Here is a 23,364-nt window from a genome sequence, read left to right as displayed (position 1 = left end):
CAGCCACCCAATCTGTAAGCGTGTTTCTTCCTGCGCTCTACTCACTCACGTTGTTTGGACCAGGAGGGCAGAGATGTGAAGAACGAGAAGGAAAGTAAGCAATGCTGGACCAGCTGGCGTTAAAAAAAAAAAAAAACAAAAGAAAAGAACGTAAGGCTGAGCCATTTGACGGAAAGGTTTCGCCGGTCACCCCGATACTTTTACCCCACTTGTAATGTCGCTGGGCTGCTTTTCGTTCTCTCGCAGTCCAGGCGTGAAGTTTTCGAGACAAGGCTCCCGTGCGGTGGCTTCGCAGCCTTGCCTTCTTTGCTTAACATTCGCACTGCATTTTGGGCAAACTCCACTCCTCCAAGCGTTGCAGATTCCTCACATTTCATCAGGTGATCTTCCCCAGATGCAGCTGATGGGGCTGGCGGAGCAGGTGGACAGATGGTTGAGGCAGTAGGCAGCGGCAGGTCGGCACCGGGAGACGCGGGTGGCCTTGTCGCGAGCTTTAGGGCGGATCTCCCCGCCTTTTGCTCTCGGTCTCCTTGCCTGCTGCTGCAGACTTCTTCTCCGTTCAGTTAAATCCCTCACTACACCTTGTTATACTGGTGAACTGTAATCCTGGGACCTGCAGGCCCTGTCACAGGAGGACTTGTGAGCTATAATCACTATGTTGTAAGGATTTATCTTGTGACTCTCTCCCTCTCTCCATGAGCTAACCCTCCCTGCCTTCCTTTCTCTTCTCCCCTCGTTTCCGCCTCTCTCCCCTTTGCTTATTGCACTCACTCCTACCACAGTTGGTCCCTCGCTCTCTTCACAGCCGCGTGTTTCTTCTGTGAGCGAGCGTGGTCCATGCACGGTTCCGTTCCCGTAGAGCAGAGAGCGAGTGTCCGTCGTGGCCAACGCTCTTGTGGCACCATTCCCCCGGGTCTGTCCCTCTGCCTCTGGTCCAGCGCACCTCCGCTCCTTGTTGAGCTTCAACCACAGGTTGTGTCACATCAACAGGTTTAAGCAAGAGCTCTCCATCTGGAGCAGTTCTGCCTGCCTGGGCAGGATCCTGTTCTCTAAATCACCTCCACTCCTCGCCACCACCTCTCTCTCTCTCTCTCTCTCTCTCTCATCTTCTCTCTCTCTCTCCCTCTCTCTAACTCCCTCTCATGCTCTCTCTCTCTCCATTTCATGCTGTTGCTCTCCTTTTCTTCTCTCTCCCCTCTGTATGTCTGTCAGTTGGAACCCTCAGGAATCCAAATACCCAAAGCAGCTTTCTGCAGTGATTTTTAAGGAATTAACCAGAAGTGTGCTTATTACTATAAATAAGGCAGCAGAGGTGCAATAAAATTACACACGTCTCACTTCTCAGTATTGGCCCCGTCAGTTACTTTTTCTGCATCCACACATAGCTGGTTAGGATTAAGTGTCTTCAGACCTGTTGTAGTGGTGTAACACTGATATTTTCACACTCGCAAACAGCCACTTGCTTTGGTGTGGTTTTGGTTCCAGTATGTAGGTTCAACAGCTTAAGCAAGAACTGACACAAACACATTTTTATCCCAACACTTCCATCAAGCTCAGAAGAAACCTGGTTTACTTTTCTCACCAAGGGGAAAAATTTCAGACATTCTTTTATTTAGTACATTTTCATTATTTTTGTTCTTCCTAACTCTACGTGTCTTGAAATTGCCATACTCTGCACACCAGTTTCCATACACTGACATCATGCTTTTTTTCTTAAAATGTATTTTTCAAAATATCACATTCATGTTTTTCTTTTTCCACAACAAAATTGACTGAAACCATCTTATTTAAATAGCCTGTGGCCTCACAGACCAGAATGTGTCTTCAAAGGGAAACTGTATAACTGTTTGAGTGACTTTTTTCATCACTTGGGTCTTTTTAACTTTTCCATAAATAAAACTATGACATTTTCAAAAATAGAACAAGTGATGAAACAGCTTTTTGTAGTGCAGAGTGAAATGTAGACAGGTGTACAATGGCAAATATTTAGATGTGACTTGCAGGAAATGATAACGCTGCTTTGCAAACAGAGTTGTAGTGAGGGCCAAGTTGTATTGGAGTGGTAAATACTAGAATACCTGACTCTGGTACGAATGTACAAATCACAGCGTGTGTGTGTGTGTGTGTGTGTGTGTGTGTGTGTGTGTGTGTGTGTGTGTGTGTGTGTGTGTGTGTGTGTGTGTATGCATTGTGCTCACAGTATCCTAGGAGCTCACATGTGTTGGCTGTGTAATCAATATTCCAACCTCAACATCACTAATTCAGAAACTCTTCTAAAACACACACGTTCAATTCATTCTGGGCCCTTTTGGGACTGTTCACTGCTTTTATGAAGCTGCTCATATACACAAAAAGTAAGTATTTTGAATAAATTTTAACACAGCTCCGGTCATGAAGCCTTCATATGTTTCTTTTGTAAATAAAGATTTACCCAAATCCTAAAGAATTCATGCAGAGGTTGAAAGCACTTATGAAACACACACACATCCCCTGAAACCACTTGCCCCATACAGGGTCACAGGGAGCCAGACCCTAAGCCGGCAACACAGGGCATAAGGCCGGAGGGGGAGGGGACACACCCAGGACAGGACGCCAGTCTGTCGCAAGGCATCTCAAGCAGGACTCAAACCCCAGACCCACCAGAGAGCAGGATCCAGTCCAACCCACTGTGCCACTGCATCCCCACACTTATAAAACAGTATAATTTTGAGTAATGAGAATTATTTTCCACGTCTGTTAATCATCTGAGCAGTAATGCAACGGAAAACATATGCAATGAGGTTGCTTCTCTTGCTGCCTAATTATTTCCATGCTTCAAGGCTACACAATCACTAAATCTGAATGATTCTTGTTTTTGGATATACCTGCTGAACAATATACAGCAATCCCTTCCACTGTCAGCTCTCATTCTGGTGCTTCCTGTTGTCTCATAATCAGCTACCCACAATGCCTCTCTGCACATTTCAGTGAGCATCGAGGGCAGGACCCACATTTCCCCGTGTCAGACAATGGCCATTTGTCACCGAGAGAGTTATAGTGCAGCACACCTGACAGCTGACCACATCTAGAAGTGCATACCGCTGGTAACCTTTGGATATCCAACACCCGGTAGTCTTTTCGTCCTGAACAACTTGTCTCAACTTAGCAATGCTTGTCATATTCTGTGTCCCTGAGACTGACGGTTACAATCTACAGGTGATATTACCCCAAACCATAAAATATTGATTCTGTATGGTCACACTTTTGCATATGTGCTTGCATGTAGTGTGTTGTGAGGGCGGGAAGTGTAAACTTGTAAATAAAAGATGAAAAGGTAGCAGTTCTTCAGTTTCTTTAACGTAAATTCCATTCACCGTACGTTGATCACATTTAGTCACCTTCTGTCGCTCTTCCCAGAATGAGGCTGTTGACAACCACCATTCTCTTAGTTTGTAGCACAATTGCACCCAGTATCAAGTTATTTGAAGTTAATGCACTGCGTTCTGCTGAAGAAAAGCCAGCTGCAATTGAACCATTCCATTTGAACATTTTATGGAAAAATTCTTCTTAAATAAAAAAACCTAGGACAGGGGGTGCGGTGGCGCAGTGGGTTGGACCTAGTCCTACTCTCCAGTTGGTTTGGGGTTCAAGTCCTGCTTGGGATGCCTTATGATGGGCTGGTGCCCCATCCTGCATGTGTTCCCTCCCCCTCCAGCCTTTCACCCTGGGTTAGGCTCTGGCTCCCTGTGACCCCCACATGGGACAAATGGTTTCAGATGGTGTGTGTGAATAACCTTGATTCAAATACACACACACACACACACACACACATTTTCTGAACCGCTTGTCCCATACGGGGTCACGGGGAACCAGAGCCTACCCGGCAACACAGGGCATAAGGCCGGAGGGGGAGGGGACACACCCAGGACGGGATGCCAGTCCATCGCAAGGCACCTCAAGCGGGACTCAAACCCCAGACCCACCGGAGAGGAGGACTGTGGTCCAACCCACTGCGCCACCGCACCCCCTCTGATTCAAATACATTTATTTCATATTTTAACTCTAAATGTTCTGTGAAGCAAGATGTCTTCAGATATTCGTTTACTTCATCTGTTGTGGTTAAAAGTGATGCTTTTGAGCTGATCATTTATTTATTTAAAACAGTCAGTGAATGCACTGAGCAAGCACTGATTGTGTCTACATTATGCTCCTTCCCTGAAGACATCCGAAGACTTGTAACGTATTACCTGTATTCAGTCATACAGGTCATCACTTAGATGTTGATCAGTACCTATTGTGGTTGCTGTATAAACCAATAAAACAAACCCCGAAAAAGAAACAGTGTCTAGTGTGGATAAGACTGTAATTGCACATCATCAATGGACACTAATTGATATAGATCTCTCCTGCAGGTATGTAAACATCATTTCAGTTCCATTGAATTCAATAAATTTTTATGGAGCACTCTACTCACATTTCTCTCCACAATTATGAAGGGCCTTTTTTTCTACACATGTTGTTTGAAATGTAATAGTGTTGTAAAATGTGAAAACGTGTTTGGTAAAGTCCAGCGAGTGTTATTTTTTGCCTACAACAATGTAATTTAAAAAAAATAGATTCCTTTGTTTCAGGTCTAGCCCTGCTTGGCAAAAGTTCCCATTTTCCTGGAGGTTTAATTCTATGGTTGAACTTTTGAGAATGGCACATTGGGGACCTTTGTGGAGACCCTTCGTATCTTCAGTGGGACAGGTAAAAAATTATCTCCCACTATTGTTGCTGATTATTTCCGCTGCCCTGACTACTGAAACAAAAAAAACATGGTATCAATATACATGCAAACAGTTAATTATGTGTTGGTGGTGGATGGGGGCCCAGTAGAGGAGCCATAAAAAAATGAGATGTGACTGTACTGCTTTGTGAATAAGTCACACATGTTAAGCACCTTGGTAGGGGCAGGGAGCACTGGACTCGTGGGTAGTCTGTAATTCCTTCAGGGCAAGCTGTATTCCCTCGTTCTAGGTTGCTTTCTCTGACAGGTAACGCACGGCAAGTACAAAAAGAGCACTAGTGTAGAAACACACACACACACATTGTCTGAAACTGCTTGTCCCAAGCGGGGTCGCGGCGAGCCAGAGCCTAACTCGGCAACACAGGGCACAAGGGTGGAGGGGAGGGGAGACACCCAGGACGGGACGCCAGTCCATCGCAAGGCACCCCAAGCGGGACTCGAACCCCAGACCCCCCAGAGAGTAGGACCCCGCCAAACCCGCTGCACACCGCACCCCCCTTAAAAACATAAAAATAACAAATTTTTTTTAAAAATCTGAGAATGGCATTTTATCTTGTAAAGTCTGGGTGGCATTTTTCAGATCATTCTTTCTTCAGGTTCTGTTAATAATACTAATACTCTGAGACCGAAGGCAGAATGAATCAGCTAGGGGAGGTGTAACTTTAGGAATCAAAAACATTGTTTTGATTCAAGCATCCTGAACGGCTGTCTCTCACCTTTCTCGTCATCACCGTACCTTATCGTTCCACCTCAGTCTACGGGCTTTTAAAACGCCAGCCTTTCTTCCTGTAAAATAGGTAAGAGTTTGCCTCATATTCAGCACAGTGGCACAGCAGAAACAATACATCTCACAGTTTTTTTTTCTTTTTGGATGAATACAATTTTATAGACAAATTTAAGCTGTTTGCAACATTCCGGTAAACTTCAGTTGAAATGGATCCATTTTTACTCCTGTCTAGATTTCAACACGATCGTCATTTCAAGGCAGTTCTCGAACGCAGCTGGAGCAGCACATTATGCAGCGGAAGGTAATGATTTGAGAGCCTTCGCAAGGCTTAATAATCTGTTCCCGCTGCCGAGCTCGCGTGATCTTTAAATAGCGTCTCTTGCATTTTTTGAGGGGACTACAGTAAAAATAGCCAAGAGTGGTTCCACGCCTGCCATTCACACCCCTCTCCCTTTCACCGTCACCCGTCAACCTGACAGGAAGGCAGCAGGGCCTGCAGCTGTGCATCACTGCCCTATTTGGCATTATCCTTCAATATTGTGATAGCAGCTACATTTAACATCACCTGAAAGATCTCCATTCCACCACATTCCATGTGCTGGTGCTGTGATCCTAGCCCACCGTCACTTTTCAAACCATATCCTAAGCACATAAATGTGCATCACCACCCTCCACTGCAACTGTCCTGTGTGACCTTTTTTCTGTCCACGGATCGCTTCCATCCAAGTAGGACATCGTCTTAAATGTAACAGAAAGTTAACACAGACTAGGATGTTAATTTATGTGCAGCTGACCTGTTTCACACCAGACCATTTGAAAACTAAATTTAATCTGGACTCTCAATGCCCTACTGCCCCCTAGAGGCCAGTGATGACATGGTAAGACATTCAGACTGCGACTCTAATGTCTTGTGCCTATAGAGCACCTGCACCCACACACACACACACACACACACACACACACACACACACACACACACACACACACACAGCTTGTTGCAAGCCTAACCCAGCAACACGAGGCACAAGGCTGGAGGGGGAAGGGACACACCCAGGATGGGACACCAGTCCAAGCAGGACCTGAACCCTAGACCCACAAGAGAGCAGACACAGGCCAAACCCGCTGCCCCACCACATCCCCCTTGCCTATAGAGTGATGATCTGCAAATACCCCCCCGGCATTAGCTGAAGGGAACGCATGGCATATGCACCAGCTGCGATGCACAGAAAAGTAGATTTTCCAAGAACAGAATGCTCACTGCCAAATTCACATGGACTGAGCACGCAGCATCGACCATCAAAAAGGCCCATCAATGCCTCCGCTTCCTCAGGCGTCAGAAGAAAGCCAGGATGTCCACTACAGTCCTCACCACTTTCTACAGGTGTGCTGTGGAGTCCGTCCTCACAGGGTGTATTACATGCTGGAGTGGCAGGTGCTCTATACAGGACAAAAAAGCCCTACAGAGGGTGGTCAGAACAGCTCAGGAAATCATCGGCACACAGCTACCAGCAGTCGAGGACACCTACACCACACGCTGCCTCAGAAAGACGATGCGCATCATAAGAGATCATAATCACAACCGCACGGGCTCTTTTCTCTTCCCTGCCATCTGCAAAACGGCTTAAGTCTATTCGAACCCGCACAGCTAGGTACAGGAACGGCTTTTACCCCACTGCTGTAAGACCATACAACACTCACCAATGTGCCACCTTTAGTAACTGGAGTTGGACTGCTCCGCCCAAGCACATTGGTAAATTACACTGTCACTTTAAGCATTCTCATTCTGTTGTTCTGAGTTCTTTGACTGTTGCCATTATTGTTACTACTGTTGCCATTATTTATTGTTATTGCTGTCATTGCTGCTATTGTTATTTACTGTCATTGACACTGTTTTGTTTGTCAGTGTTTTGCTTGTGCAGTATTTCCATTGTCCTTGCCCACAGTCTGTGGAGAAGCATTCAGGAAGATTTTCATGATACATATACATGGTACTGTATCTAGGACAATAAACTTGAAACTTAAACTCTTAAGTTGGGTAAAACCCTTGGATTTTTCAAGACTTCTAATTCCCCACTCCTCGCGGGACTGAAAGTTACTTAACGATACATTTAATGAAATGAAAATTGTTTCAGTAACAATCATCATAATGACAACTATATATTTAAGTCAAGAAATATATAAGAAATTGCACTTGGATCTAGATCTCGCCAGACTGGAAACAACCTCTTCTTTCATTTTTTGCTTTTGTGTTCTTCCTGCTGCTGATCCTTCTCCATGCGTCCAGTCTCAAAGCCGTGATGAAATGAAAATAATTTTAAGAATATCATATATCAGTCGATGAACTACAGTCAAATACCAGTGGCAATGACAGTTACAAAGAAGCGGACAGCCTTGCTTTTATCTGATAACACCTTCAAAGGGCACAGATTTATGTTTAGAAGGAATATATTTAACGTTTTCAGTATTTTTAGTGAATTTTAAATTAATTTTGCCTTTTGGAACTCATTCTGTTACGTTACTGTGTTTTCTCAGTAAAAAAGGAAAAAAAAAAAAAAGCTCTTCTTTGTGCAGCTTCACATGTGGACAACTTCTGGTGGAGAGTTTATCAAAATTGGGTTTAGCACCTTGTTCAAACTGAAAATGGGATTCTTCTTTCCATGAGCCTGGAACACCAGCCACTGAGTCCAAATGCATGCATGCTTTGACTGGGCAGCTTAGCCTCCTGTGTGAGTTTCCCACATCCCGTTGGCTGTGTGTCTCCCTGCCAGAGGATAATTTGACAAAGCATTCCTATATTACTTCACCCCTTCAGACTAGATCATGCATTGCCACTCTTGATCTTTGAGCTCACCCTTATCTTCTTCCCATTTTGTGCTCTTCACACCATCCTCCTCCCCGCCACCGCTCACCCTTAACTGCGCTGTTCCTTTGGCTGCCCGGTGCCCATGCTCTCTTACTTTGACCACCTTCCTCCCCGGACAGCGGATAAGACATCATTGCCAAACGTACTGCTGCGACTCTGCGTCACCTCGAGTGTACATTCCTTCCGTTTCACACCGATTTAAATGCTCTAATTACTTGAGTGATGATGTCGGCGCTGAAGGTTCCTCCAACGGCTTTTACAAACTGCTTTCTGCAATACCTACCTGCTTTCACAAAGGAACAGTTTGCTCCCTTGCTCTCTTGTATAACTGCAGACTTGGTTCTGATCCTGATGTTCCTCAGCATCTTATTGAGAGTCTTTTTGGATTGGAAACAATCCCTTGCTCCTGCGGTGCCCTACTCTTCCTCTCAGGCACCGATCCTTCTTCCGTAACCACTCTTGTACTACATTCCTAAAGGACTGACATTTTACAGAACCTCCGGGGTAAAGGCAAAACAATTTTTCATACCTGATCATTCGAGCTTTGCTTGACTTTTGCCATTAGCCTTCAAAGTGATTTTCAACATCAACTCCTAAAAACATCCACCGTATTTTGAATCGCCTTGCACGTTCTCTCATTCAAAGCACAGGCAGCTCAAGTGCTTTTCCTGACCACAGGCTGGACATTGTATTTCAGACCATGGTGTGAACTTAAGCTTCTACATTGGAACTAAGTGACATTGTGTCATCATGGTATGGATATTAAATTAGCCATGATATTTTGCCTTCATTTGACTGTTAGGCACCTTCATGTTGTCGGTCTTAGGATTTATCTGTCCTGCATGGTGCCATGTGACTAAAAAAAAGTGTGAAGAAGAATTTCGACTGCGGGGGGGCGTGAAATGGAGAAGCACATGCCCTCTGCTTCCTGGCAGGGGTGAACACATCTGATGCAACTGACGGACTAAAACTGGAGCGAAAAAGAAGGAGAAAACTGTGACTCGTGGTCATTAACATGGCTGCTCTCTCACCGTAGGAAGGCCTCTTCAGCCGTGGGTATGTTTAAATTGCAGCACCTGGATAACACCCCTCATTGTTTGGCCGCATCCTAAACTTTTTTTATTAGAATATTTTTCCTGGCCGATTTTATTGCGGTAATTCTATTTATTTGCAGCAACCTGTCCAACTGAGGTACACAGCAGAATCTGATGTTCTGGAAACCTGAGCGAGCAACATTCAGATTACAGCTGTGCCTTCAGCCACCATGTTACCTGCTTCGTTCTTCAAATAGTAACCCGACAGGCTCCATGGTTCTGTGTCAAACCTACTTGACCTTGACTTTGCAGGTTATCAGTTTTAGGCAAGGAAATGTATTTTCCTTTTTTCCTTCCTACAGATGAATGGTAGGACAAATACGTGCCAAGTGCAGGAGTTCTGGTGCATGAAGCTGAGAACACCTAATTATCTGTCTCAACCACTATTGCCCATAAAGTCTGCCTTGGGTCATCAATTTCACACTCCCGTCATCACAGAAATTGTTTCCTGGGGATTTTCAGTTGAGACCAGCACTTCTGTTTTTGTCTATGGCGGACAATTTGTTTCAACATTGTTATATTAAATAGGTTAATGCTATATCTCTAAAAGGTGCATGAATTCCTGTGACTGTGAATCAAGCCATAGCAGCAACTTTTGGATTAAATGGCATTAAAATTAAACTTAATTTTTAATTCTGACATTATTATATTAAGGCTTATTCTCATGGACAGTTCTCTCCGAACCTGTCACATAGAGGGAACAGTGACCACTTCCAGGTCCTTCTTTAGATATAGGGAGGGCAACAATTTGCATCACTCTGTGTCACCATCTGTCTTTTTTATTGTATCTTTCATTTTCTGTTCTGTTGGAGGTATAAACCCATAACAAACATTGGTAGTAGTAATAGTTACCAGTCATTTAAAAACTTTGGTACTTCTCTTGTTTAATCTTACAAGTATGAGTAAATTTCTGTACACATTCACGTTGTAAAATAAAAATTGAATGTCATGGCATTTATGTAAAGATTTAAAGGAAATAGAATGGCAGCAAGAAAAAAATCTGTCAGGATAATGGTAGTCACCCCAGCACTTCATTGTTATTACTGTCAGAGATCACTTTTCTTGTGTAATATGAACTTTACCTGAGTAAAACATTAACAAACTGTCAAAACCTTAACAAACATTAAAATTTTGCTTTGCAAAATTGGAAGTTTTTAGATGTCACCTGGATAGAATTGTGCATATACAGTATATCCATCATACTGTATATACCCACCCTTGCAATAAAAAAAAAACATTTATATTTACTCTTACTCTAATTAACCGCATTTATAAGACGGAAAAAATAGAGGTTGAAAAGAGATTCAGTGAAAAGCCAGTTGCAGCTTCCACTGTGTTAGAACACAGCCAGTATTCCTGGCCAATGAGACACAGCAGACATAAACTCATGTAAGGTACCTTAGCAAACAAAGTCAATCAAAAGCCTCTGGCCTGTGTGCAGTCACATCATGAATTCCATTCCAATTACAGGTTTTCCCCACTTAATGGGCCTAATTTGTTCTGTGAAATCACCTCTTTAAATGGCGGATTGCTATATGGACATCTAATTGCCAATCCTTCTTAGTGGGAAAAACAGAATTGCAAGTGGCAACTAAAATTCACTGACACACTACAAGAAAAACATCGCAAGTAGCAAAATGATTACAAGAACATATTTACTCATAAACTGTTTTCCTTTACAAGTTTCTCACAATACAGACATATTTACAAGTTATTCATTAATTTTTAAATTCCATTATTCTTTACTTAACTGTTTTCTAAAATGTCTATTAGGCAGTGAAAGCAACTCGGGTTTTTGCTCCTTGCTGCCAGCTGGCAGTAATGCAAAACGAAACGTTATAGGAGTGTAGGACCGCCTTGATTCACCTCCCTTCCACAGTGTTTATAGCTCATGTTTGGCTTTTGTGGCTGTCCATGATTGATAACAAGATGAAAAACGCTGCATTAGTTCATGGGATGAGTCAATCAACAATCAGCTTGAAATAGGAAGTTGTCGAGATACATTTTAATTTCAAGTTATTCAAAGCATTATAATGTAAGTCAACTGTATATAATGTATGAAGTTTTTTTTTCATCTTTATCTGAAACTTTTTATAGACGCTAATTTAATTAAATAAAGGGACATCTGTTATTTAGCTTTTGATTGTATGAATGATAAATCTGAACGTTGTTAGACACTGAAAAACCAACATTGATTAAGAGGTTGTGGAAATAGCATGTATTTTTAGTAATTTGAAAGGAATTTTATTGTTGGGAACATTAATAAAAACAATTGCCTTGTAGAAAAAAATTTATTATAGCTTGATCTGTGGATTTTACAGCACCTAACCCACAAGTAAATTGAAAGACATGTATTGCTAAACCTCTATTCACTATCACTAGCCCCTTGTCCAAATCAAGGCTGCAGTGGTCTGAAGCCTATCCCAGCTGCACAGGGCACTTGGCAACCTGGACAGGATATCAGTCCATACCACATACAGTCACATATTATGGGCAATTCAGAGTCACCAATGAACCTGAAAAGTCTTTGGACTATGGGAGGAAACCAGAGCACAGTGAGGAAGCCCACAAAGACACTGGGAGAGAATGTGCAACTCCACAGAGACACAGGCACCGTGAGTCAGCAGCGCTGCCCACAAGTTGAAAAATACAAGTCTGCAGCTGGAAACCTTCAGCGAGCAGTAATGTGGTTTCACGCTTTCACATTCGTGTCGCAACAGTTTACCCAGAGGGGAGACCAGACACCCCACAAGCGTAACAGGGCGGTACGATCAAGCCTCTAGGTTTTGGGACTAGCAGTACAATGATTTTCATTTGTTCATGTTAAATATTAGTATGGAAACACAAACAAGTCTCATTCATGTGTAGCTGCCAGGTAGTAACATTTCAGGCTTGCGAATGTCCCGATGCGTGATCGAAGAACACATGCTGCTACAAGCAAAGTCAATAGAATTTCTTTCATTTTTAATGTCAGACCTTCCCATGAGGGATCGATCTCTGTTCTGTTTACTGGCACAGAAACTCTATAGCTGTCTGGAGGTCACTAGTTGGTTTTGTTTGGGATATGCCACAGTGGGCAAGGCCACAATCTGCTTGGTGTCCAGCAGCTGGCAAAATGTTTCACAAGGCCAGGATAAGGATCAAAACGTGAAATTATGATGACCTCGATAATGGCTGTTAAAAAGTGTAAAGTTAAACCAGCAGGGAAAAAAAGATTTAATAATAATGAACACCTACAGTGAGATGGATTGTTTGAAGTGAAATAAAATACTATCACACAAAGTTCTAAGTTATGTTAGTAATCGATGTTTTGATCATAAAGTGTACTTTGAAGATGGTAAGCTGTCATGTTTCACTGATACACTAACCAACATATCATCATTGCAGGGGATGTATGCTGTATATCTAATAATATCACAAAGAATTTGCATATAGGAAGGAACACTCTAATGTGTGTGTGTGTGTTTTTTTTTTTTTCTGAACCATTGTTATTCTGCTCTAAAAATAGCCTTATTCAATTAAAACCAGCTCTTGCTGCACATTATCCCTCTGCACTATCCACACACACTCTGCAACTTTGTACTAGTGTGTGCGGGTGTCTGCGTGTGTCCCCATCCATCCATCCGTCCGTTCGTCCATAGAGGACAGCAGAGTGTGTACTGGTTAGAGCCCCTGCTTTGCACTGAAAGAACGCAAGTCTGAATTCCACCTCTTGCTGTAGTTCTGTTGAGAAAGGTGTTCATCTGAACTGCTCATTAAATAAATTAAGCTGCAACTTGCAGTTTTAAGTTCTCAGAATACAATGCCAGACACTTATTATTTTGTGGGCCAAAAATAAAGCTAAAAATAAAATAATAAATCATGTTTATGTACAGTGTCTAGCAGCTATATAATTTATATAATAAATTACTTATTTATAACCTAGTTTTGCAGGTTTTATTCCATGCTCGCCAATAGATAAACCAAGTAGCTATGGGCTGAAATTAAACAGAATTAAGGCCAAGTTAAGTCAGCATGAAGCAGTGGGATTTCCACATTGGGTGGGTTGCGAGTGGATGATGAGTCATGGTCAGGTGTCAACAAGTTTGGGCCTTTTGTGGGCCCAAACTCAAATCGCTGTAGTAAAATGGAAAAGTGCTCACCAGCAAGATGGGGCAGAAGCTGCCGTAATGGTTAGACCTATTCTCTTTCACATCGGAGGACCTAGGTTTGAAGCCAGCCTCCTAGTGTAACATTTGGGGGTAAGATATTTAGCCCAAATCACTGCAGTAAAATTTGCCTAGCTGTATAAATGGGTAAATTATTTTAAAAACATAGCACTGGAAGTGGCTCTGAAGAAAGTCATCATTTAAAAGAACAAATGTAGAAGTATCAAAATATTCAAGTATCATAGATTTAAACTTAACATCTTTGATTAATTTAAGTGGCTTATTTACCAAAATGAAAATAGTTACCAGGAATATCCTTCGTTTAGATAGGCAATAGAACGTTGCAATTTTTTTTAAAAAGGAGACTAAATAGAGCAAGTAAAAATGTGTTTCTAATAAAGAAAACTGGACCACATAGAGCAGGGGGTGTGGTGACACAGCAGGCTTGGCTGGGCTCTGCTCTCTGGGGGGCCTGGGGTTCAAGTCCTGCTTGGGGTGCCCTGCAGCAGACTAGCGTCCTGTGCTGTGTGTCCCTTGTGCCCTGTGTTGCCCGGTTAGGCTCCGGCTCATCTTGGAACAAGCAGCTTCTGACAATGTGTGTGGAACACATATGTTCCTCATGCAAAACCCAATCTCCATCATTAACAGTCTGTGTAGGACAGCAAGTAATCCTTAACATTGCCCAAAACTACAAGCCATATGGCCATGAGAGAACCAAGTCTTCTCTGTATTTTCAGACACCTGTGGATTCTTGCTGGCACATCTGCTCTTTCTGTTGGTTAACCTCCATAGGTTCCATCTATTAATTAGACAGCTTGCATTGTCATAACAATTTAAAAAAACTTTGCAGAATTACTGCCACTTGCTATCACTTGCTATCAATTTCAACAGTGCATTTTTTATTTTGTTTTAAAAAAAATGATTTTCTGTTTGTAACTACCATAAAGCTATTTGTAATAAGTCTTTTACTCTATTTTACTGAAACCTAGTTAGAACCAACCAGAAAAAGAACAGAGTGTAGAATATTATAGTAAGGCAGCAAGCTGTATTGAACACTTGACTGTAAGGTAAACACAAATAATTAACTGTAGCAAAGAGACCGCCACTTTATAAACTATCCACTTCATCCATGCTTCTTATTTCATGAGGACTACTCATAGAAGTAATGTCTGCAACTCATTTGGGCTACTTGAAACTCAGTGTGTGGATGTAAGTAGTAATTATTACCATGTATTATCACTATTAAGTGGCCACGTTGGCAGTGTGCTGGTCCTCAAATCAAAGGGGTACATTGCAATGATTATTGTCAAAGTTGCAGGAAAAGTGAGAGGTGCATCACAAAGGCACAAATATATCATATAATCAGTAATTTGGTAAGAGTGTCAAAAAAAATAACATTAAATATCAGACATCAAATATCCCATTGTATGTATGTATGTATGTGTGTGTTATCGAGACCGTTGTCAAGAACAATCACCATACAATTATTACATATGACACTAATCATGAGCATTACAGTGTTATAGCAGGAAGCGCAGTGGAATGTACTTTGAGGCATAGATTTAAATCTGGCTCAGTCTGTGCAAAGTTTGTATGTTTCCTTCACGTTAACATGGATTTCCTGATGGAAGGTTGATGTTTTTACACCAAACTTCTTGCAGAACAATGGTAGTGTGGCCGAGTGGGGCTGGCTTTAGGCTCTCGTCTTCTCAGTAGTGTAGGTTCAAATCCCCACACTGCCACATAAATTTTTTGGGACGGTGGGTAGCATAGTACTTAGAGCTACTGTCTTTAGACCCAAAGATTGCAGGTTTGGTCCCAACCTCTGGCTGTAGTACTGTTGAGCAAGGTTCTTACCTTAAATTGCTTCAGTATAATTACCCAGCTGTGTAAATACTGTAGTTATAAACTCATTGTAAGGGGCTTTGGAGAAAAGCATCCTAAATGAAAAAATTTCTTACCCTAACTCTTAGAGAAATCAAATTTTTTAATAGCCCCAAATACTACTAATAGCAGTTTTTGCTCTGATGCAGAGAAGGTTGCATTCATTGCACAGCTCCAAGTCTCACCACTTACCTGCTCTAGCACTGCTGGTACAAGTGAAAGGGGATAGGGGTTGTTCAGTTGTAATGGAATTCAGAACCATATAGTCAATTTAGGACTGCTGCCCCATCAACAAACATGACATTTGACATGCAGGACCACATGAAAAGAGCTCTCCACTTCTCCAGAAAGGAAAACATATACCCACACACACACTGAAACCGCTTTCCCCAAGCAGGGTTGCTGTGAGCTAGAGCCCAACCCAGCAATGCAGGGCACAAGGCTGGAGCAGGGGGGATACACCCAGAACAGGTAGCTATAGGAAGCCAGTGCAGAGAAACAAGTAGAGGAGATGCATAGGAAAGCTTTAACAAGTCAAAGACAACTCATGCACCAGCATTCTGTATCAGCTGTAGAGGTTTGATGGCAGTAGCGGAAATCCACATGAGAGAGTTGCAGTAGTCCAGATGAGATGTCACCATGGCCTGGACAAGTAGTTGGGCAGAATCTGTTGTGAGGTAAGGTCGGATCCTGTGAATATTATGCAGGATGTATCTGCAGGTCCGGGTTGTGGCTTCGATGTGCTGAGAGAAAGATAGACTTGAGACAATCATCACACCCAGACTCTTAGCCAAGCAGGTAGGCAAAATGAGTGAGTTGTCCAGGTTGATTGATAGATTGTGACAGGAGGACAGGCCAGATGGAAGGTAAAGAATCTCTGTTTTGGAGAGGTTGAGTTGAGGTGGTGATCAGACATCCATGCAGAGATCTCTGACAGGCAGGCAGCAATGTGTGCAGAAATGTCTGATGCTCCAGATGGAAAGGAGAGGAAGAGCTGGGTATCATCAGCATAGCAGTGTATTTGAATCCATGGGAGGTGTAGATCAAGAAGAGAAGAGGACCCAGTACCGAGCCCTGCGGGACAACGGTTGAGAGAGGCAGAAGAGAAGAACGGGAGCTCTGCCAGACCACTCGATAGGATTTGTCAGATAGGTAGGACTCAAACCATTGTTAGTGCCGCTCCTTTGACCCCAAGCTGACTAAGAGAGGAGAGTAGAATCCAGCGGTTGACAGTGTCGAATGCTGCACTCAGATCGAGGAGGATGAGGACTGAGGAGAGGGAAGCAGCTCCAGCCGACTGAAGAATATCAGACACCACCAGAAGCATTGTCTCCATGGAGTGACCAACTTTGAAACCAGACTGATATCTATCGAGGAGATGGTTCCGGGAACCATCAGTTAACCCAGAATAATAGGACATTTGTGTGACTGGATAAGACAAAAGGAAAGTTTTTTTCTTAATGAGAGAAGCCAACCTGGAGATGCAATAGAATGATACTGTATTTAGTAATTTGTAAGCTACAAGGTCTATCATTTAATGTCCCCAAACCCAGTGGAGTGAAAAGTTCAGCAGTGGAACACCACAAGACAAAATGTGGAATTGGCGGCACAGGAACACCACATTGACAAAATCATCCTCAAAGTGGAAAAGTATTAAAAACATGACCTCAGGCACTTTTAGTCCCACAGATGCCTCACACCTTAGCTGCACTAAATTCTGTGCTCTTCCATTTGGGCCCAGTTTACCCAGAGTAGCAGCAGAAGTAGCAATGAGAGTAGAGGCAGTCCTCTCCTTTATCCTATTGCTATTGCTGCCGCTGCTGTTGTTGTGGGTGTTCCAGCTGACATTTGTCCACGAGGGAACAGACACAATGCTCACTGGAGCTCATCCCAAGTCCTATTTGACCTTCATTGTTTCCCTTGGATACCCTTATTCCACAGGGTGAGGATGGAACTGGCTGCAGGTCTGTATGAACTGGACAGCTCCTAGTGCTGATACAACTGGCAATGGGGAGCTGTTCCTGGTGCTGAAGCAAATCCCCCTCTTTGGTTGCAGGTGTGCATGAATCGGAGAGCTTCTGTCAACTAAGACAATTAATTTGAGGACTATGTGTGAGAACATGTATTCAGGACATGAACATGATGATGCAGTTCATACACAAAGAAAGTATCTCATGTTATCAAACAAAGCACAGAAAGCACTGATTGAATGGGGTGCACATGATCCAGGAATAATCTTAGCATCATTTAGAAGCAGGAGAAAGAAGGTCAAAATGAATATCATCCAATATTACTTTCCAGCCAATGGCATCAAGGAAGGAGACAAAGACTTGTTCTACTATTACAGAGTTACTATTACAGAACATCCTGGAGTCATTCCACAAGAAAGATGTCAGCATCCTTTTTGCAATGGCTGGAATGATGACCAAAAATGGTGAGAAACTGACAAATACGTGCACTGAGCACCTCAGTGCAGAATTACAAGCAAGCCTCCTTGTTAACTACCGTAACCCTTTGCCTTTGAATTGCATTATGAACTTGCATGTATCTGCATTTTCTTAGTATATTCATTATGTGTATGTTGTTGCGACCTAGCTCTATTTGGCTGCTAAAAAATTAAACAATAACAGAAAAGTTATCCCACTGGATCTAAATTTACCAAACAAAACAAATATATGTATTTTTTTCATATAGATCCATCAAATAAACACAAAACTCAGAGTTAAACACAGAAACAACAGCAAACTCAAAATTTCAGCAATAGCACGAAAGGCATGAGCAGCCTTGCCTATGGGTTCTGGCTATTAGAGACGAAAGTCAGAACATAAAAGAAAGACCAATGACTCAAACTCTCAAGGCCCCTCTCTTTTCTTCCCAGCTCTCATTTTCAGAGTCTCTTGACTGTCACATTTGCAGCTGGCGTGTTGCTCTATAACAAGCGTATTTGTCTGAACTCCTATCTGCCACAATTCCCAAGAAAACTGACCTCAGCAACTGTTCCAGCTACAAAGATAACACACTACTGTCAGTGCCTGGAAAAGTTTTTAGCAAGGTCATACTAAAGAGGATGAAGGATGAAGGTGACTCACAGGTTAGAGATGGACAAGCAGATCCCCAGCAGAATAGATCTTACTTAGACTAGATCACTGCACTTTCTATAATAGACCCGGGAGTTCCCACCATCAGACCTTCATTAAAATTAAGCAGCCTTTAAAAGCCTTTATGTGCATTCACATAAAGATGTTGAATTAGGAAAACCTGGCCATGTACTACAAATTTATAACAGCAGTCCGCACCGGAATAGCATAACACAATAAACGTAAATAGCCTTCCTTATTACATTTTTCTCATCATGGGTCCAAATGTGCTAACAAAGATATAGACAAAAGCAATATAAATGCAGTAAGCTTAGCTGTGAAATTTATAGCAAAGCTTGTACGTTTGCAATGAGATGTGAAATATCACTTAACATTAAACTTACAAAATAGATAAAAAAATAAAAAGCATTTCCGTATAACAACAAAGCTACCAAAGACGTGGAGAGTTTGAAGAGGACTGACAAACTGCATGAAAATAAAAACCCAGGCAATCCTTACGTCATCCTCCAATTTAAACACTAACTTCCTGACTCATCAATAGGATCAATAGGCACAACTTACAGCTTGGAATAGAATGAGCACCAGAAAGCAAAGAAATAGGAACAACAAGAATAAATAAATTAAAAAATTAATAAAATAGAATTAAAGGTAAATAAACTTTGATATATGAAATATTTGAAAATGAGCAACTCAAAGGTTTGTAACAGAAGGAGCCGGTATATTCAAGAGCAAAAGCCCTGTGGTAGCTTTTGGCAGACGTGGAATCTGGAAACCGTACAAATATAGGATTTTATTTTATTTTTCAGACAGAATGTTCAAATAATTAAGCAATTTATGTTTCATGACTGGATATAAAGGCTATTAATTCTGAAATATTGAACTAGCTTTCAAAAAAGCTGCCAAGAACATATAATGCCATAGACCAATATCGGTGTTAAAAATTAGTTAAAAAAATACAGATGACATGCATGCATGTATAACATTGTGTTAAAAAGCTTTAAATTACTGTAATACTTTTAGACATTTCCCACAGGAGCTAATCATAACTATGTAGGTTTCCAAAATTCTGATGCGGAATGGTGTCCAAGAAACACTAAATTAAAAGTAATTTTATAGAATTCCCGATACAGCATACTTTCAGTATTTATTGAGGCACTTGCACAAATGAAATATACACTTGTATGCACAATATTATACTTTGTTCACATTCTTCAGTCAATGAACATTGAAAAATCGATACATGTAGACAGATCCCTTTGTATGTTTTCTTGTAATAACTTAAATGCAATTAATAAAAATATTACTTTACCCATTTATGATATTAAATGTGTCAACATTATAGACCCATATAAAAACAGTAAATAAGCCAAATACAAAATGTCAGTTACAACACTGAATAGCAAAAGAATAACCGAGTCTTTCAATTCGGGGAATGCAGTTACAGTTCTATTTTTTTACAAACAATATTTACTGCTAAATCCAAGTAAGAAACATTCAACAATTAGGAGTCATACCAAAATGGTTCACAGCTTACACTTTCGGTATGTTTGTCAAACTGTAACATTTTATTTGACAGGCTTATATGAGGCACTACTTTAAATATAACAGCATTACTGCAAAGACAAGTTATCTTTATAATATTAAACGTGTCTGTAGCCTGTATGAGTTCAGATATGTCAAAAAAAAAACTCTTGGAGAGTTTTTGCTCAGTCATCACTTCAGTCTCTTTAATGCTGTGTCCTTAGCAGGGGATAAAGGTAGGAATTAAAACAAGAGTTTGCTCAGTCTTTCCTCCTACCTTACAGTGTCCTCTGCTGGTGAGTTTTTGGACTCATCCTGCCTGGTCGTGTTTGGTGATGCTTTCCCAAGGACAGATAATCTCCTTCACTGCACCTCTACCTCCACCGGGACACTCATCGTCCTCATCCTCAGACTCGATGGGATAGATGCGACATTCGGGGGGGATGTCTACTTTTATCTGGAAAAAGCTGGAAGGAGGACAAACATTGGCAGTCCTTGAACTCTGTAAAACTTTAGTCTGGGAAATCCATGCTGAGCAGTGCCTACGATTTATATATTTGTTCATCATTTAATCAAAAAATATGTTGCACAAGTGTAAAATTTCATGTCATGTAATAAATAACATTGGGAGCGGGGTGCGGTGGCACAGTGGGTTGGATAGGGTCCTGCTCTCCAGCGGGTCTGGGGTTCGAGTCCCGCTTGGCGTGCCTTACTGGCGTCCTGTCCTGGTTGTGTCCCCTCCCCCCTCCAGCCTTTCACCCTGTGTTGCCGGGTTAGGGTCCGGCTCCCCACGACCCCGTATGGGACAAGTGGTTTCAGATGATGTGTGTGTGTGTGAATGACACTGGGATTCATGTCCTGTAGCGCATCCTGTTGGTTCTGAGGGTAAAACTGGACTATTTTACCTTGATGGCTGTAGCAGTAAAACCTAAGCCCAAAGCTAATGATGGGACCCCTGGGAAGACACATTTCTGAACCACTTGTCTCATTAGGGGTTGCAGGGAGCCAGAACCTAACCTGGCAACACAGGGCATAAGGCTGGAGGGGACACACCCAGGACAGGACACCAGGCCATCACAAGGCACCCCAAGCAGGACTCGAACCCCAGACTTACCCGAGAGCAGGACCCGGTCCAACCCACCGCGCCACCCCACCACCGCACCCCCCTCCCTGGGAAGACACTCACTTGGCAATCCTCTTGGGCTGCGGCTGAGGGGCAGGGCTATGGCTCAGCGGCTGAACCCGACCACCCAGCGTAGCGGGGCACTTGGGTGAGAGGCTGGCAAACACGGAGGAGCTGTTGCAGCCCCGTTTCAGGAGACGGCCGAGAGAGAGCGCAACTCGTGACTTCTGTGTGTTCAGCTGGGTCTCCTCTGTCCCCGCGGCCCCAGCGACGCAGGGAATCCGGCCGGAGCTCGAGGTGGGGGCAGAGCTGCCTTGGCCTTCGAACTTCCGCTCGGAGGCGGGGGTGCTGTCGATGGCCACGCTGATAGGTGAGGGGCAAACTGCACTGTTGGGAAGGGTTGGGATCCCGGGTGAAGGTGGCAGCAGCTCCCGGCTGTGGCACGGCGGGGCCTCGCAGATGCCTGTGTACACCGACAGGTGGGGCACGGGCGCCGTGAACTTGCAGAGCTGCAGGAGGAGCACCGGGTCAGCACCATCCACCAGCAGAGACACAGCATCAGTCAACTGCTCTCAGCTTTGTCAGCTATTACTTTGTAACCTAGTGCTCTTACCCACACGTTCTGAATATCGACGCAGAAACTTCATTTCAACTTCATTGAAATTTCATCTCATTCTTTAAACAAGCATATTCTAGTGACGACCGTTTGACATTCCAGCAAAATGTTGTTGGCGTACAAACTGGCCTGTGTTGTCTTGGGCACTTACAGACCTGTGGGTGGATCCTGATGGACTGGACCCTCCACCTGCTACACCACCTGAGCAGTCTCCACTCAGAAAAGAAGTGTGTGCCTTGTTTCACCCCCCCTCCCCCCCCCCGACCCCCCCAAGCTGGCACAGATATTGTATTTTGAGTAACTGAGTTATTGCCTATGATTAAACTAGGTAACCATTTTTAAAAGGCTGTTAATTACAAGTTTGTATAAAAATTGTAGGAATTAATTCAGTTTTACTGATTTTATACTTCAGAATTGGTACCATTGGCAAACTGGGTGGCCTTCACACACACACACACACACATTTTCTGAACCGCTTGTCCCATATGGGGTTGCGGGGAACCGGAGCCTACCCGGCAACACAGGGCGTAAGGCCGGAGGGGGAGGGGACACACCCAGGACGGGACACCAGTCCGCCGCAAGGCACCCCAAGCGGGACTCGAACCCCAGACCCACCAGAGAGCAGGACCCGGTCCAACCCACTGCGCCACCTGCGCTCCCTGGGTGGCCTTCATATATATTTAAAAGATTTTTTATCTAGAATAAATTTCCCCTATATGGTGTGCAGTTCTTTGACCTCGTCATCCTCGCAGTTCACGACAAAACTTTTCAATGGCAGAAAAAAAGTAGTGCTGTGTTGTAACGGATGAAAAATGCAAAAAGTTATTTGATAATGAACTTGTACTTTTGCTTTCACTGTTATTACATTTCTTTTATCACCATTTCATATTTGGCATCGGTTAACAGACAGTTACGCATCATACTGTGCAATATAGTATCTGTATTTTAACAAAGTAAATGGGAGGAAATGGGCATGATACAAGGAGTAAAAAAAGTTGAAATGGCATTATATGAAACTGATGAGATGCCGAACTTACTGAAATGTGGATGTTATGTATGAACCATAGACAACACACAAAAAAGGGAACAGAAACACCGGTCAGAAATGATAATGCCTAACATAATGCAGACTTTATTTACTGGATGACAACCAAGGAAAAAAAAAAAAAAAAACAATAAAGCACAGAGGAGACAACGTACACAGCACAGACAGAACTGATCATGCTGACAGAACAGGTGTTCAGGAGACGACGGGTTCAATGACAAATTCACAAAGTGCGATACGCAGAGCAGAAAACACTACGAAACACACGGGCGAAGATTAAAAAATAACAAATACTTCACACACAACAATAATACTGTCACTGTGATATAACTAAATAGATTAATACAGGAAATTTACAAAAAAAACTTATTATATTTACCTGCACCAGTTTACTTATATTAACAGGAAAACTGATTGCATTTTTCTAAAAACAGGTAAGAAACCATGTATTCATGTGATATTAATACGGTTTATATC

General features: G+C 42.6%; 1 protein-coding gene across 1 annotated transcript; it reads right to left on the bottom strand.

Annotated features, from left to right (window-relative positions):
- Positions 1–19,683: 19,683 nt before the first annotated feature.
- Positions 19,684–21,873, bottom strand: LOC108939863 (regulator of G-protein signaling 9-like). Its single transcript, XM_018761517.2, has 3 exons — positions 21,844–21,873; positions 21,290–21,792; positions 19,684–20,570 (listed from the first exon to the last, which is right to left on the bottom strand). Exons 1-3 carry the CDS (start codon positions 21,871–21,873, stop codon positions 20,414–20,416), a joined length of 690 nt encoding a protein of 229 aa, XP_018617033.2. The 3' UTR covers positions 19,684–20,413.
- Between the last annotated feature and the right edge of the window lie 1,491 nt (positions 21,874–23,364).

The sequence above is a fragment of the Scleropages formosus genome, chromosome 20, assembly GCF_900964775.1.
Source record: "Scleropages formosus chromosome 20, fSclFor1.1, whole genome shotgun sequence".
Taxonomy (NCBI): domain Eukaryota; kingdom Metazoa; phylum Chordata; class Actinopteri; order Osteoglossiformes; family Osteoglossidae; genus Scleropages; species Scleropages formosus.
The sequence above is the reverse complement of the archived record's forward strand: the minus strand, read 5'-3'. Positions and strand labels throughout refer to the sequence as shown.